The following is a 16,034-nucleotide window of genomic DNA, read 5'->3' on the forward strand; positions in this document are numbered from 1 at the left end:
AAGGTCTCAGCTTAGAGAGGAGAAGCCTCGTGAGATGTTGGTCGGTCACATGTTATGAACCAGTATTGGTCGGTCACATGAATGAAACAAAACGGTAATGATTAATTAAATATGCTAAATCATGCAAATATAACTTGTCTGTGTATAGCCATATATAAAGACAACTGCTGGGTCTGCCCAGGAGAGCTCCTGGTTGACATGTGTACTATGGTCCATTGAATTGGTTGGAACCTCTCCAGCGCGCTGACAATAAACAATGATTAATTTAAGATTGACTTTGAGTGATTGATTCTGCCAGCAGAGCTTTCCAGTGGGGGTCTGTGAGGAAACTCGGTGGTGCATTTTATGAAGTGTCAGGAGTTCACTTAGGGGTCATGATTGGGGCTGTACCAAATGATTGATCTATTAGAATAATTGATTATGCTTATGTTGTATTAATAGAAGGGGAGGGGTTATACAACCTCTCCCTTGTTACATTTACAGGGTCCTAGACTACAGATTAACAATATATATAGATTATGAGGTTTAATATTGTTCCACAGTACTTTTCTAGGCTCTCTGCCTCTTATGAAGAAACTTCCTGAGAAATGTGTGACTGTGAAAACAGAACTCTGCAGGGGAGTGTAAGAGATAGGAGACTCGTCAGACAATCCACTATAAATCAACTTGGACATTTACTGCTAATCTTTTAGATAACACACTAAAAGCCTTGTTTTTATAGCTGTGTAGGCATGGTTTTGGTCTCATGAGTAAAAGATCATGACGAAGGCAGTGACATCAAGAGAACTGGACTTTGGGTTTGATAAAATAACATGGGACCTTTTCTTTGACGCAGAACTTACTCAGAAACATGCGTGCTATGTTCCTGTTTGTCAACTTCTGTCTGCAATTGCATTTATAAAGGTTTTTGAATGATTTAATTAAAGATATTGTTATAATGCGAATTTCACCGATGAGCCAATGATTGACAAAGAACAATGAAATGAACCCCAACAGAAGCATGAAGGAAATTCCTGTCTGACCAAAAGAGGACAAGGACCCGCTTAGATCAGACCCTTACAGTGTGCTGCCCAGGAGGAGACACATCATCCACAAACAATTGAGGGACGGCAACTGATTTACGGAAGTCATTTAAAATGAATCTGTATAAAAATAAAAATAAATGATAGAAAATTAAATCAAGGCGAGAAAAGCATAAAAAGGTACCCATAGTCTTATAGAGAGAAGGCTATTCACTAGTTATACAGTGGGGCAAAAATGTATTTAGTCAGCCACCAATTGTGCAAGATCTATCACTTAAAAAGATGAGAGAGGCCTGTAATTTTCATCATAGGTACACTTCAACTATGACAGACAAAATGAGGAAAAAAATCCAGAAAATGTCATCGTAGGATTTTTAATGAATTTATTTGCAAATTATGGTGGAACATAAGTATTTGGTCAATAACAAAACTTTATCTCAATACTTTGTTATATACCCTTTGTTGGCAATGACAGAGGTCAAACATTTTCTGTAAGTCTTCACAAGGTTTTCACATACTGTTGCTGGTATTTTGGCCCATTCCTCCATGCAGATCTCCTCTAGAGCAGTGATGTTTTGGGGCTGTTGCTGGGCAACACAAACTTTCAACTCCCTCCAAAGATTTTCTATGGGGTTGAGATCTGGAGACTGGCTAGGCCACTCCAGGACCTTGAAATGCTTCTTACGAAGCCACTCCTTCGTTGCCCGGGCAGTGTGTTTGGGATCTTTGTCATGCTCAAAATATCACGTTACATGGCCCAATTCATTCTTTCCTTTACACAGATCAGTTGTCCTGGTCCCTTTGCAGAAAAACAGCCCCAAAGCATGATGTTCCCACCCCCATGCTTCACAGTAGGTATGTGTTCTTTGGATGCAAGCATTCTTTGTCCTACAAACACGACGAGTTGAGTTTTTACCAAAAAGTTATATTTTGGTTTCATCTGAGCATATGACATTCTCCCAATCTTCTTCTGGATCATCCAAATGCTCTCTAGCAAACTTCAGACGGGCCTGGACATGTACTGGCTTAAGCAGGGGGACACGTCTGGCACTGCAGGATTTGAGTCCCTGACGGCGTAGTGTTACTGATGGTAGGCTTTGTTACTTTGGTTCCAGCTCTCTGCAGGTCATTCACTAGGTCCCCCCATGTGGTTCTGGGATTTTTGCTCACCGTTCTTGTGATCATTTTGACCCCACGGGGTGAGATCTTGCGTGGAGCCCCAGATCGAGGGAGATTATCAGTGGTCTTGTATGTCTTCCATTTCCTAATAATTGCTCCCACAGTTGATTTCTTCAAACCAAGCTGCTTACCTATTGCAGATGCAGTCTTCCCAGCCTGGTGCAGGTCTACAATTTTGTTTCTGGTGTCATTTGACAGCTCTTTGGTCTTGGCCATAGTGGAGTTTGGAATGTGACTGTTTGAGGCTGTGGACAGATGTCTTTTATACTGATAACAAGTTCAAACAGGTGCCATTAATACAGGTAACGAGTGGAGGACAGAGGAGCCTCTTAAAGAAGAAGTTACAGGTCTGTGAGAGCCAGAAATCTTGCTTGTTTGTAGGTGACCAAATACTTATTTTCCACCATAATTTGCAAATAAATTCATTAAGAATCCTACAATATGATTTTCTGGATTTCTTTTCTCATTTTGTCTGTCATAGTTGAAGTGTACCTATGATGAAAATTACAGGCCTCTGTCATATTTTTAAGTGGGAGAACTTGCACAATTGGTGGCTGACTAAATACTTTTTTGCCCCACTGTAAATAGGCCATGGTGGCGAAGTAATTACAATATAGCAATTAAACACTGGAATGGTAGATTGGCAGAAGATGAATGTGCAGGTAGAGATACTGGGGTGCAAAGTAGCAAAATAAATAAATAAATACCAGTATGGGGATGAGGTAGGTAGATAGATGGGCTGTTTACAGGTGCAGTGATCTGAAAGCTGCTCTGACAGCTGGTGCTTAAAGCTAGTGAGGGAGATGTGAGTCTCCCGCTTCAGAGATTTTTGCAATTCATCCAGTCATGGGCAGCAGAGAACTGGAAGGAAAGACGACCAAAGTAGGAATGGGCTTTGGGGGTGACCAGTGAGATATACCTGCTGGAGCGCGTGCCACGAGTGGGTGCTGCTATGGTGACCAGTGAGCTGAGATAAGGTGGGGCTTTACCTAGCAGAGACTTGTAGATAACTTGTAGCCAGTGGGTTTGGCGACGTGTATGAAGCGAGGGCCAACCAACGGGAGCGTAAAGGTCGCAATGGTGGGTAGTGTATGGGGCTTTGGTGACAAAACGGATGGCACTGTGATAGACTGCATCCAGTTTGTTGAGTAGAGTGTTGGAGGCTATTTTATAGATGGCATTACCGAAGTCAAGGATCGGTAGGATGGTCAGTTTTACGAGGGTATGTTTGGCGGCATGAGTGAAGGATGCTTTGTTGCGATATAGGAAGCCAATTCTAGATTTAATTTTGGATTGGAGATGCTTAATGTGAGTCTGGAAGGAGAGTTTACAGTCTAACCAGACACCCAGGTATTTGTAGTTGTCCACGTATTCTAAGTCAGAGCCGTCCAGAGTAGTGATGCTGGACGGGCGAGCAGGTGCGGGCAGTGATCGATTGAATAGCATGCATTTAGTTTTACTTGCGTTTAAGAACAGTTGGAGGCCACGGAAGGAGAGTTGTATGGCATTGAAGCTCGTCTGGAGGTTAGTTAACACAGTGTCCAAGGAGGGGCCAGAAGTATATAGAATGGTGTCGTCTGCGTAGAGGTGGATCAGAGAATCACCAGCAGCAAGAGCAACATCATTGATGTATACAGAAAAGAGAGTCGGCCCGAGAGTTGAACCCTGTGGCACACCCATAGAGACGGTCAGAGGTCCGGACAACAGGCCCTCCGATTTGACACACTGAACTCTATCAGAGAAGTAGTTGGTAAACCAGGCGAGGCAATCATTTGAAAAACCAAGGCTGTCGAGTCTGCCAAAAATAATGTTGTGATTGACAGAGTCGAAAGCCTTGGCAAGGTCGATGAATACGGCTGCACAGTAATGTCTCTTATCGATTGCATAGCGGAGAAGGTAAGGTGGGATTCTAAATGGTCGGGATCTGTTTGTTAACTTGGCTTTTGAAGACCTTAGAAAGGCATGGTAGGATAGATCTAGATCTGTAGCAGTTTGGGTCTAGAGTGTCACCCCCTTTGAAGAGGGGGATGACCGCGGCAGCTTTCCAATCTTTGGGAATCTCAGACAATACGAAAGAGAGGTTGAACAGGCTAGTAATAGGGGTTGCAACAATTTCAGCAGATAATTTTAGAAAGAGAGGGTCCAGATTGTCTAGCCCGGCTGATTTGTAGGGGTCCAGATTTTGCAGCTCTTTCAGAACATCAGCTATGTGGATTTGGGTAAAGGAGAAATGGTGGGGGCTTTGGCGGGTTGCTGTGGAGGGTGCCGGGCAGTTGACCGGGGTAGGGGTAGCCATGTGGAAAGCATGGCCAGCCGTAGAGAAATGCTTATTGAAATTCTCAATTATAGTGGATTTATCGGTGGTGACAGTGTTTCCTAGCCTCAGAGCAGTGGGCAGCTGGGAGGAGGTGCTCTTATTCTCCATGTACTTTACACTGTCCCAGAACTTTTTTGAGTTAGTACTACAGGATACAAATTTCGGTTTGAAAAAGCTTGCCTTAGCTTTTCTAACTGCCTGTGTATATTTGTTCCTAACTTCCCTGAAAAGTTGCATATCACGGGGGCTATTCGATGCTAATGCAGAACGCCACAGGATGTTTTTGTGCTGGTCAAGGGCAGACAGGTCTGAAGTGAACCAACGACTATATCTATTCCCAGTTCTACATTTTTTGAGAGGGGCATGCTTATTTAAGATGTTGAGGAAGGCACTTTTAAAGAATAGCCAGGCATCATCTACTGACGGGATGAGGTCAATGTTACTATTCAGCAAGGTCTACCATCGTGTAAGAGACACTAAACAAACCTATTGACATTACATAATCGATCAGTTATTACATTAATTCAGTTTATGGGTCTATACATGGCAACATTTTACGGTCAAAATCACTGCTTTAAACATATTGAATAATGGCTCATGGATAATGGTAAAATCGTCAGTAAGATAATCTTGATAGTATAACCCATAACCCAACGAGCATCATGGATTCAACACTGTAATGGAAAACGAATTTATACGGTAATTTGAGGTATTATCAACAGTAAAAAAAGAACAATTAAACGTTTTACTGCAGCATACTATAAATGGTGCATTTTGGTAGAATTGCTGTATTTTGAATGGTACTGTAATTCCACCCCACAGAAAATCTTTTGACCAATAGTGGGTCTATGGTATTGTTGTTTCTGTACCGTAAACATATTTTCAGGCATACCTTGTAAGAGGCTATATTTATTGCACCCATGATTGAGAATGCTGTACCAATTTAACTCATATGTGGTTATGTGGACTTCAGAACTGCGATTTCTCACCTCAAACTGAACGAAGAGTTCTTCTTCAATGAGTCGGACGGGAGGGATATAATACAGACACCCGACCAGGCCCAGATCCCTGTGATTCGCTTGAGAAGAAAACTGACATTTCGCGGAAAGAGATCAGGGTGCCTCGTGAGGATCAGGCAATGAGCGGCTATTCTGCCCTTGCCATCCGTCCAGCTAGCTAACGTTCAATCGCTGGAAAATAAATGGGATGAACTGAAAGCACGTTTATCCTACCAACGTGACATAAAAAACTGTAATATCTTATGTTTCACCGAGTCGTGGCTGAACGACGACATTAAGAACATACAGCTGGCAGGTTATACACTCTATAGGCAGGACAGAATAGCAGCCTCTGGTAAGACATGGTGTGGGGACCTATGCATTTATGTAAACAACAGCTGATGCACAATATCTAAGGAAGTCTTGAGGTTGTATGATAAGGAAGTCTTGAGTATGTCACGATAAGCTGTAGACCACACTATCTACCAAGAGAGTTTCATCTGTATTTTTCATGGCTGTCTACAGTACATTCCACCACAGACTGATGCTGGCACTAAAATCATACTCAATGAGCTGTATACTGCCATAAGCAAACAGGAAAATTCTCATCCAGAGGCAGCGCTCTTAGTGGCCGGGGACTTTAATGCACGGAAACTTAAATCAGTTTTACCTAATTTCTATCAGCATGTTAAATGTGCAACAAGAGGGAAAACAATTCTAGACCACCTTTACTCCACACACAGAGATGCGTACAAAGCTCTCCCTCGCCCTTCATTTGGCAAATCTGACCATAAATCTATCTTCCTAATTCCTTCTTACAAGCACAAATTAAACCAGGAAGCACCAGTGACTCGGTCTATAAAAAAGTGGTCAGACGAAGCAGATGCTAAACTACAGGACTGATTTGCTAGCACAGACTGGAATATGTTCCGGGATTCTTCCGACGGCCTTGAGGAGTACACCACACCAGTCACTGGCTTTATCAATAAATCCATCGAGGACGTCGTCCCCAGTACATACCCCAACCAGAAGCCATGGATTACTTCAAAGGGAAGCACAGCCGAGAGCTGCCCAGTGACACGAGCCTACCAGACGAGCTAAATAACTACTATGCTCGCTTCGAGGAAAGTAACACTGAAACATGCATGGGAGCATCAGCTGGTCCGGACGACTGTGTGATCACGCTCTCCGCAGCCAATGTGAGTAAGACCTTTAAACAGGTCAACATTCACAAGGCCGCAGGGCCAGACAGATTATCAGGACGTGTACTCAGAGCATGCGCTGACCAACTGGCAAGTGTCTTCACTGACATTTTCAACCTCTCCCTGTCTGAGTCTGTAATACCAACATGTTTCAAGCAGACCACCATAGTCCCTGTGCCCGACCCGTAGCACTCACATCTGCAGCCATGAAATGATTTTAAAGGCTGGTCATGACTCAGATCAACACCATTATCCCAGAAACCTTAGATCCACTCCAATTTGCATACTGCAATTTGCATCCACAGATGATGCACTTTATTGCACTCCACACTGCCTTTTCACACCTGGACAAAATGAACACCTATGTGAGAATGCTATTCATTGACTACAGCCCATCACCATAGTCCCCTCAAAGCTCATCACTAAACTAAGGACCCTGGGACTAAACACCTCCCTCTGCAACTGGATCCTGGAATTCCAGACGGGCCGTCTCCAGGTAGGTAACAACACATCCGCCATGCTGATCCTCAACACAGGGGCCCCTCAGAGGTGCGCGCTCAGTCCCCTTCTGTACTCTCTGTTCACTCAAACTTCACGGCCAGGCACGACTCCAACACCATCATTAAGTTTGCTGATGACACAACAGTCGTAGGCCTGATCACCGACAATAATGAGACAGCCCATAGGGAGGAGTTCAGAGACCTGACCATGTGATGCAAGGACAACAACCTCTCCCTCAACGTGATCAAGATAAAGGAGATGATTGTGGACTACAGGAAAAGGAGGACCGAGCATGCCCCCATTCTCATCGACGGGGCTGTAGTGGAGCAGGTTGAGAGCTTCAAGTTCCTTGGCGTCCACATCACCAATAAACTAACATGGTACAGTTGTGAAGAGGGCACAACATAACCTATTCCCCCTCAGGAGACTGAAAATATTTGGCATGGGTCCTCAGATCCTTAAAAGGTTTTACAGCTGCACCATCGAGAGAATCCTGACGGGTTGCATCACTGCCTGGTATGGCAACCGCTCAGCCTACGTCCGCAAGGCCCTACTGAGGAAGGTCCTAAAGACTGTTCTCTCTGCTACCGCACGGCAAGCGGTACCGGGGGGCCAAATCTAGGTCCAAGAAGCTTCTAAATAACTTCTACCCCCAAGCCATAAGACTCCTGAACGGCTAATCAAATGGCTACCCAGAATATTTGCCTTGCCCCCCTCCCCTCTGGAACGCTGCTGTTACTCTCTGTTATTATCTATGCATAGTCACTATAATAAATGTACCTACATGTACATATTGCCTCAATTAACTCAAAACCAGTGCACCCCGCACATGTCTCATCGTTACCGGTACCCCTTGTTAATAGCCCAGCTATTGTTATTTACTGCTGGTCTTTAATCATTTGTTATTCTTATCTCATACTTTGTTAAAGGTATTTTCTTAAAACAGCATTGTTGATTAATGGCTTGTAAGTAAGCATTTCACTGTAAGGTCTACACCAGTTTAATTCGACATATGTGACAAATAAAGTTTGACTCGATTTGGAGTGGCAGCTAGTCTTAAACCTTAAATGGTTGAGTTAAAGGCATTTGCCATGTCATTTTGGTCAGTTTTGCCCTGTAATTGCTGACAATTTGGAAGCCTTTCTTAAGGTCTCTAGAAGTGCAAGTGATATGAAATACTAGTGATGGGAAACCGATGCTTTCTGAAGGCTTCGGTGCTTTCACCAAAATGTGCAGAAAAACAGAGCTTCATTATCTGTTCACAATGCACATTAGTGACATCTGCTGGTTAGCAATAAATAGCAGCGCATGATTATCAGACAGATGTTTTTCTCCGTTGCTTTCACCTAACTCTGTGGCGCAGCAGTAAGTTGTTGGCTTCAGTAGCCTATAATCAGTTGGAATACCCGCTTCGCATCTTACATCATGCATCCCTTTTTAGAGTTCAAGTTGACTCTTTTTCAAAAACAGAATCTATGGCATTATTTAGGATGCTTAAGACAGAAGCGTGTACTATACTAAAGAAATTATAATATTTCAATTGTGCAGAAAGTGTTGTTTCACATAAAACCAATTTCAAAATAGTGTGCCTTCAACAGGATTCTACCTCATACCCTCACGTCACTGAATGTTCTCTACTCTACCAGCTTAGCTAACGGTCAGATGACATTTTTTGTACAAAATCCTAACTATATTTGTAAGAAAGTGCCCAGTACAGATCGGTGTTTGAAAGGAGTTTGAAAGGAGCTTGGAATCGAAGAAGGCACTGGAACCACAGAGAAATCGGTGGGATTTCGCATTTTGTAACACACGGTTTGAAAAAGCATGTGATCAAATGAAGCTTTGGACGTCATTGATGATGTACTCCTGATAAAGTGATACACGCATTGGCGCACATGTTGAATTTGGTCCCCCACACCAGATGCGATCAGGACAATCAGGTTGAAATATCAAAACAAACTCTGAATCAATGATATTAATTGGGGCCAGGTCAAAACGCATTAAACATTTATGGCAATTTAGCTAGCTAAATTGCTGTTGCTAGCTAATTTGACCTGGGATATAAACATTGGGTTGTTATTTTGCCTGAAATGTTACATCAGTTCATCTTTCAATCACCCACGTGGGTTTATGCTCCTAAAAACCAATGAGGAAATGGGAGAGGTAGGACTTGCAGTGCGTTGAGCGTCACAAATAGAACCAAGTTCTATTTTAGCGCCTGGCCACGCAGACGCTCGCTGACGTGCGCGAGCAGTGTGGGTGCAATGATTGAATAGCATGTATGTGATAAATTTATTTTGCAACACTTGCGTACGCGACGCGTCTGGTCTGGTCAGCATGTTAGCTGCTTAGAGATTTCAACACATGCCTCGGAGCTCAGGTATCAAACGTAACATCACTATAAAACACCAAATATGAATTAATATGCTGTGAAAAGTAAACACTTTAGGGGACAGTGGGGTAAGTTTAGCCATTTTTTTACATTCAGCGTCACTCCGTCAAGCGAAATATAGTGTTCTTTCTAACAAAATATCTACATATATTTCAGGATGTTGTGTATACCTGGAAATAATCAGAATTCATGATAACATTACAATTTTGAAAACATAGCTAGTCCCAAAAAATGGTCTCTTGGCACAACTTATGAGGTAAGGTGAGCTGCGGGACAGGATAAGTTAAGCCACCTAAAAATGTCAGTACTGAATAAAATTGCCACTACCTTTTTAAAACCATGAATATCTATATTTCCCAAACACAATTCACAATCACTTTTTGTCTTTTTATCATTTTAAGCATCTTTTAACACAGGCTTAACACCTTTTTACAACACTTTTAACATAGGCCAGGCCCTGTTGTTGACTCATATCCCAGCAATAATGCCTTGCATTACGCCTGGGAAGAAAACACTTCAATTGGCTCAACTTGCCATTGGCTCAATTTAACAGATGGGAAACATTTTGACTATATTAGCCCACACAGCTACAAGGATGCACTTTTATGCTAGGTTTCAGTTCAGATATCAGTTTGCCTCTGTGAATGGTTTGTCCTCTGACAAATCAACTGTAAATTTCGGTGTTCCTCAAGGTTCTGTTTTGGGACCACTATTGTTTTCACTATATATTTTACCTCTTGGGGATGTTATTCGAAAACATAATGTTAACTTTCACTGCTATGCGGATGACACACAGCTGTACATTTCAATGAAACATGGTGAAGCCCCAAAATTGCCCTTGTTAGAAGCATGTGTTTCAGACATAAGGAAGTGGATGGCTGCAAACTTTCTACTTTTAAACTCGGACAAAACAGAGATGCTTGTTCTAGGTCCCAAGAAACAAAGAGATCTTCTGTTGAATCTGACAATTAATCTTAATGGTTGTACAGTCGTCTCAAATAAAACTGTGAAGGACCTTGGCGTTACTCTGGACCCTGATCTCTCTTTTGAAGAACATATCAAGACCATTTCAAGGACAGCTTTTTCCATCTACGTAACATTGCAAAAATCAGAAACTATCTGTCCAAAAATGATGCAGAAAAATTAATCCATGCTTTTGTCACTTCTAGGTTAGACTACTGCAATGCTCTACTTTCCGGCTACCCGGATAAAGCACTAAATAAACTTCAGTTAGTACTAAATACGGCTGCTCGAATTCTGACTAGAACCAAAAAATTTGATCATATTACTCCAGTGCTAGCCTCTCTACACTGGCTTCCTGTCAAAGCAAGGGCTGATTTCAAGGTTTTACTGCTAACCTACAAAGCATTACATGGGCTTGCTCCTACCTATCTCTCTGATTTGGTCCTGCCGTACATACCTACACGTACGCTACAGTCACAAGACGCAGGCCTCCTAATTGTCCCTAGAATTTCTAAGCAAACAGCTGGAGGCAGGGCTTTCTCCTATAGAGCTCCATTTTTATGGAACGGTCTGCCTACCCATGTCAGAGACGCAAACTCGGTCTCAACCTTTAAGTCCTTACTGAAGACTTATCTCTTCAGTGGGTCATATGATTGAGTGTAGTCTGGCCCAGGAGTGGGAAGGTGAACGGAGCAACGAACCGCCGTTGCTGTCTCTGCCTGGCCGGTTCCCCTCTTCCCACTGGGATTCTCTGCCTCTAACCCTATTACAGGGGCTGAGTCACTGGCTTACTGGGGCTCTCTCTTGCCGTCCCTGGAAAGGGTGCGTCACCTGAGTGGGTTGATTCACTGATGTGGTCATCCTGTCTGGGATGGCGCCCCCCCTTGGGTTGTGCCATGGCGGAGTTCTTTGTGGGCTATACTCAGCCTTGTCTCAGGATGGTAAGTTTGTGGTTGAAGATATCCCTCTAGTGGTGTGGGGGCTGTGCTTTGGCAAAGTGGGTGAGGTTATATCCTTCCTGTTTGGCCCTGTCTGGGGGTGTCCTCGGATGGGGCCACAGTGTCTCCTGACCCCTCCTGTCTCAGCCTCCAGTATTTATGCTGCAGTAGTTAATGTGTCGGGGCTAGGGTCAGTTTGTTATATCTGGAGTACCTCTCCTGTCCTATTCGGTGTCCTGTGTGAATCTAAGTGTGCGTTCTCTAATTCTCTCTTTCTCTCTCTCTCTCTCGGAGGACCTGAGCCCTAGGACCATGCCCCAGGACTACCTGACATGATTACTCCTTGCTGTCCCCAGTCCACCTGGCCGTGCTGCTGCTCCAGTTTCAACTGTTCTGCCTTATTATTATACGACCATGCTGGTCATTTATGAACATTTGAACATCTTGGCCATGTTCTGTTATAATCTCCACCCGGCACAGCCAGAAGAGGACTGGCCACCCCACATAGCCTGGTTCCTCTCTAGGTTTCTTCCTAGGTTTTGGCCTTTCTAGGGAGTTTTTCCTAGCCACCGTGCTTCTACACCTGCATTGCTTGCTGTTTGGGGTTTTAGGCTGGGTTTCTGTACAGCACTTTGAGATATCAGCTGATGTACGAAGGGCTATATAAATAAATTTGATTTGAAATTTGATTTGGTTTAGGACCTAATAGTGAAGCTTATAGACTCCAACTGATGTATAGAACAATATTATAATTATCTACTTTGGTTTAGATTAAAGTATCATGATACCTATAACACAATAAATCTATTTGACTTGGTGAAAATCAGTTTTTTGGACACTTTTTTTATTTGGTTTCTCCCTTCACAGACTTCCTCAGATGATGACCTCTTCCTAAATATTTGGTCAAATCTTGCACCAATCCTTTGTAATTACAGTAAAACACTGTGAAATATAAACCCTCACCTCAATAAATGTAATTCATTCATCCAATCATTAATTCCTTTCAAAGATGGTAGCATTCACTTTTTTTTACAGTATAGACCTAGTACAGTCAATTTTACGGTATTGTGCTGTGTCATTACACAATACTTGCTGTGATACTGTATCTGTATTAAAGTGAATTTATTGAAAATTAAGGCACATTGTCTATGTAACTAGACCCTCAAAACATTAAACTATTAAAACATTTCAACAATATTTGTTTTTTAAGCTGTTGAATACAGACTTCTGGTGTAAAACTAGGTCTGAACCTTGGAGATTTATCCTTGTCTTGTGACAATTTTGAGAAATCTAATGAAACTTCTCTGAATCATACTTCACCTTAATAATGCATAATATGTGACTTATTTGTTAAGTACAACCTTAACTTATTTAAAGCCTGTAAAGTAGGCCTACATGTTTTTGTGACCGATGGGATTAAATTGAACCTTTGAGTGTGTGGGTATGTCTATAGAAATGTTGCGGTCTCTACTGCTCACCATGTGCATTTTCTCCGGAATGAGGTGGTGGTCTCGGAGCTGGTTAAGAAAGGTGTGTGGTTGCTCCATGCACGACATTTCTGTTTTACTACAGCAGAAAAACTGCAGTAACTGTTTATCTGTCAGAAAATCCAACGGGTCCATTAGCGCCGATCGCAACTGCTGTTGCCCTCTTCAATTCAGTTTTCTTTATTGAAAAATTGCTATATTTACCAGTTCAATGAATAATTAATGATCAGGTTCATATTGGGTTGCACATATAGATTCAAAAATGAAAGTATGATTGTAGGCTATTTACAATTCAATACAGGCCCAGGGTGGATAGATTCATTCGGACTGTAGACGCGCAAAAGCATGCGAGACGAAAACACTACATTCCAGTTTAGACGATGGACGCAATCAAAACGTTTTCATCTGCGGCCTACAATATGTTGTTGTTGTTATTTTCGAAGATAAAATACATCTCCCGCCAGCACGGAAGGCCACTTCAAACGACGTTGACCTTTGGAAAGTGAAAGTGCTTATGTGACGGTCCTGGTCGCGCTCGGCGAGACAACAAAATACCCGCCCCTTACGAGAATTGTCCCAAGTAAGCAAAAATGACGTTAAAAAGACCTCTACTATCCGTATTTTCAAGACGTTGAAGTTAGGTTCAATTTAGGTTCTAAATGAAAGGTGAAAATATGCATTTTCCAGATGTTGAAATCAGGTTCATTTTCGTTTCTGAATGAAAGTTGAAATACGTCATTTATAGACCTCTTATGTTTGGGCCAAATCAAAGCTCGCCCAGACCAGACAAAATCTGAACCAAACCTATGAGTGGTCCAGAGTGGACCATCAAGCAACATCTTTAGATATGGAAACCGAGGCCGGTCTAGATGGCACCAAAAAAGACATTGGACAAAGACCAAAAAGAACATCCAGAAGGCATCAGTGTCGGTCAGTGCTTACTGAGGTATAGTTTACACTGTCGCCTGACATAGAATTTTAGGAATGCCCATCTATGTGGGAGGCCTACCATTTGTAAAACACAACGCAAAGACTGCAGGTGCGGACAGGACCCCCAAAAAATATGTCAAAAAGACATTGGCTTGAGCTTATTGAGGTGTAGCCTACCATGTCGGCCCGCAATAGAATTTTATGAATGCCCATCGATATGGTAGACCCACCGGCATTGGCTTTATTAGTCCTATTGGCTATTTAAGTTCTGAATATCAGCTTACCAACTTTATCCTTCGTTATCCTGAGCCTATATGCAATGTGTTGACAGTTTGGGAAATGCAGAAGTATTTTATTTTCCGCTACCATTAGCTCGTAAAAAGAATATACAGATACAAACTTGAAACCACTGATGTATGGGATGAAACTCATACAGAAGAACATTTTCAATTCAGGGTGCTCTAGCAGATAACCCATTATTATAATTATATCAGATAATGTGATATTACCAGGTTATGGCTACTTGGTGAGCACTAGCACTGCTCTCCTGGCTACACATTGTGGTGACCCATGGTGATTGAAATGCCTGGTCATGGTTATCAATCTTATTTTCAGAAAAAGGAGCAAAACGTAATCAAAACGCATGTCCCTATCTTTTTTTCTCTCAAGATATGGCAAATTTAAACAGGCGGAATAAAAAGATTTTAGCAAATGGAGCGCAGGTCCACTGAGTTGCAAACTAAGTGGATGGGTCTAGCTCATTGCTTAGCAGCTAATGGTGATTTGTAGATCTGACGCAGTTGCTACCTCAGATTGTGAGCCCAGTGAGTGTATTGAAAGAGATATGCAGTACCTGCAGATGGCCACGGCGAAGAGCAAGAGAGCATGTTTTTTTGCAGAAAAAACACTAACCCTTAACCCTTAACCCAAGGTCTATCCCTTAAAACAGTTGCACCAACTTCAGCAATTGCCTGCATTGTGGAAGGATCTATAATCTATAATCATTAAGTTGTTTTTGTTTGACCATGCAAACGAGACCAAATACATGAATGTGATATTTGAGGCTCTCTCTCACTGATTAACTGTACAATGCAGATTTACACACACACACACACACACACACACACACACACACACACACACACACACACACACACACACACACACACACACACACACACACACACACACACACACACACACACGATTTCAGTTTGTGAGTGTGTGATAATATACTGAACATAATATAAATGCAACATGTAAAGTGTTGGTTCCATGTTTCATGAGCTGAATTAAAAGATCCCAGAAATGTTCCATACGCACAAAAAGCTTATTTCTCTCAAATTGTGTGCACAACTTTCTTTACATCCCTGTTAGTGAGCATTTATCCTTTGCCAAGACAATCCATCCACCTGACAGGTGTGGTATATCAAGAAGCTGATTAAACAGCATGATCATTACACAGGTGGACCTTGTCCTGGGAACAATAAAAGGCCACTCTAAAATGTGCAGTTTTGTCACACAACACAATGCCACAGATGTCTCAAGTTTTCAGGGAGCGTGCTTTGGCACACTGACTGCAGGAATGTCCACCAGAGCTGTTGCCAGAGAATTGAATGCTAATTTCTCTACAGTAAGTAGATTTTCGTTCCAGAAAATTTGGTAGTAAGTCCAACCGACCTCACAACCGCAGACCACGTGTAACGACGCCAGCTAAGCACCTCTACATCTGGCTTCTTCACCTGCGGGATGGTCTGAGACAAGCCACCCGGACACCTGATGAAACTGTGGGTTTGCACAACTAAAGAATTTCTGCACAAACTGTCAGAAACCGTCTCTGCGTGCTCGTAGTCCTCACCAGGGTCTTGACCTGACTGTAGTTCGTTGTCGAACCACATTACCGCTTCTATCATGCGCACTGTCTTGGTTATGGAATCGCTTGACCACGTCTAAATAGGATGACTATTTCTCTCCATCATTAAAAGGAAAAAGTTTTCGTCTTTCAATTAGACATAAATAAATTGTGTCTACAAGCCCAAAATAAGCCACTATTGCAGTATTTGCATTCTCGGATCTGTGACTTTACAACAAGCTGAAGAGAAATG

At 42.5% G+C, this 16,034-nt stretch overlaps 1 protein-coding gene across 1 annotated transcript in view; it reads right to left on the reverse strand.

Annotated features, from left to right (window-relative positions):
• Positions 1-13,525, reverse strand: part of LOC112258460 (nuclear body protein SP140-like protein) — a 29,780-nt gene extending 16,255 nt beyond the window's left edge. The window contains exon 1 of the mRNA XM_024432842.2: positions 12,991-13,525. Coding sequence (XP_024288610.2) covers positions 12,991-13,134 — 144 coding nt within the window. The 5' untranslated portion in view covers positions 13,135-13,525. The remainder of the gene's footprint in view (positions 1-12,990) is intronic.
• Between the last annotated feature and the right edge of the window lie 2,509 nt (positions 13,526-16,034).

Source organism: Oncorhynchus tshawytscha, linkage group LG09, assembly GCF_018296145.1.
Source record: "Oncorhynchus tshawytscha isolate Ot180627B linkage group LG09, Otsh_v2.0, whole genome shotgun sequence".
NCBI classification, from domain to species: domain Eukaryota; kingdom Metazoa; phylum Chordata; class Actinopteri; order Salmoniformes; family Salmonidae; genus Oncorhynchus; species Oncorhynchus tshawytscha.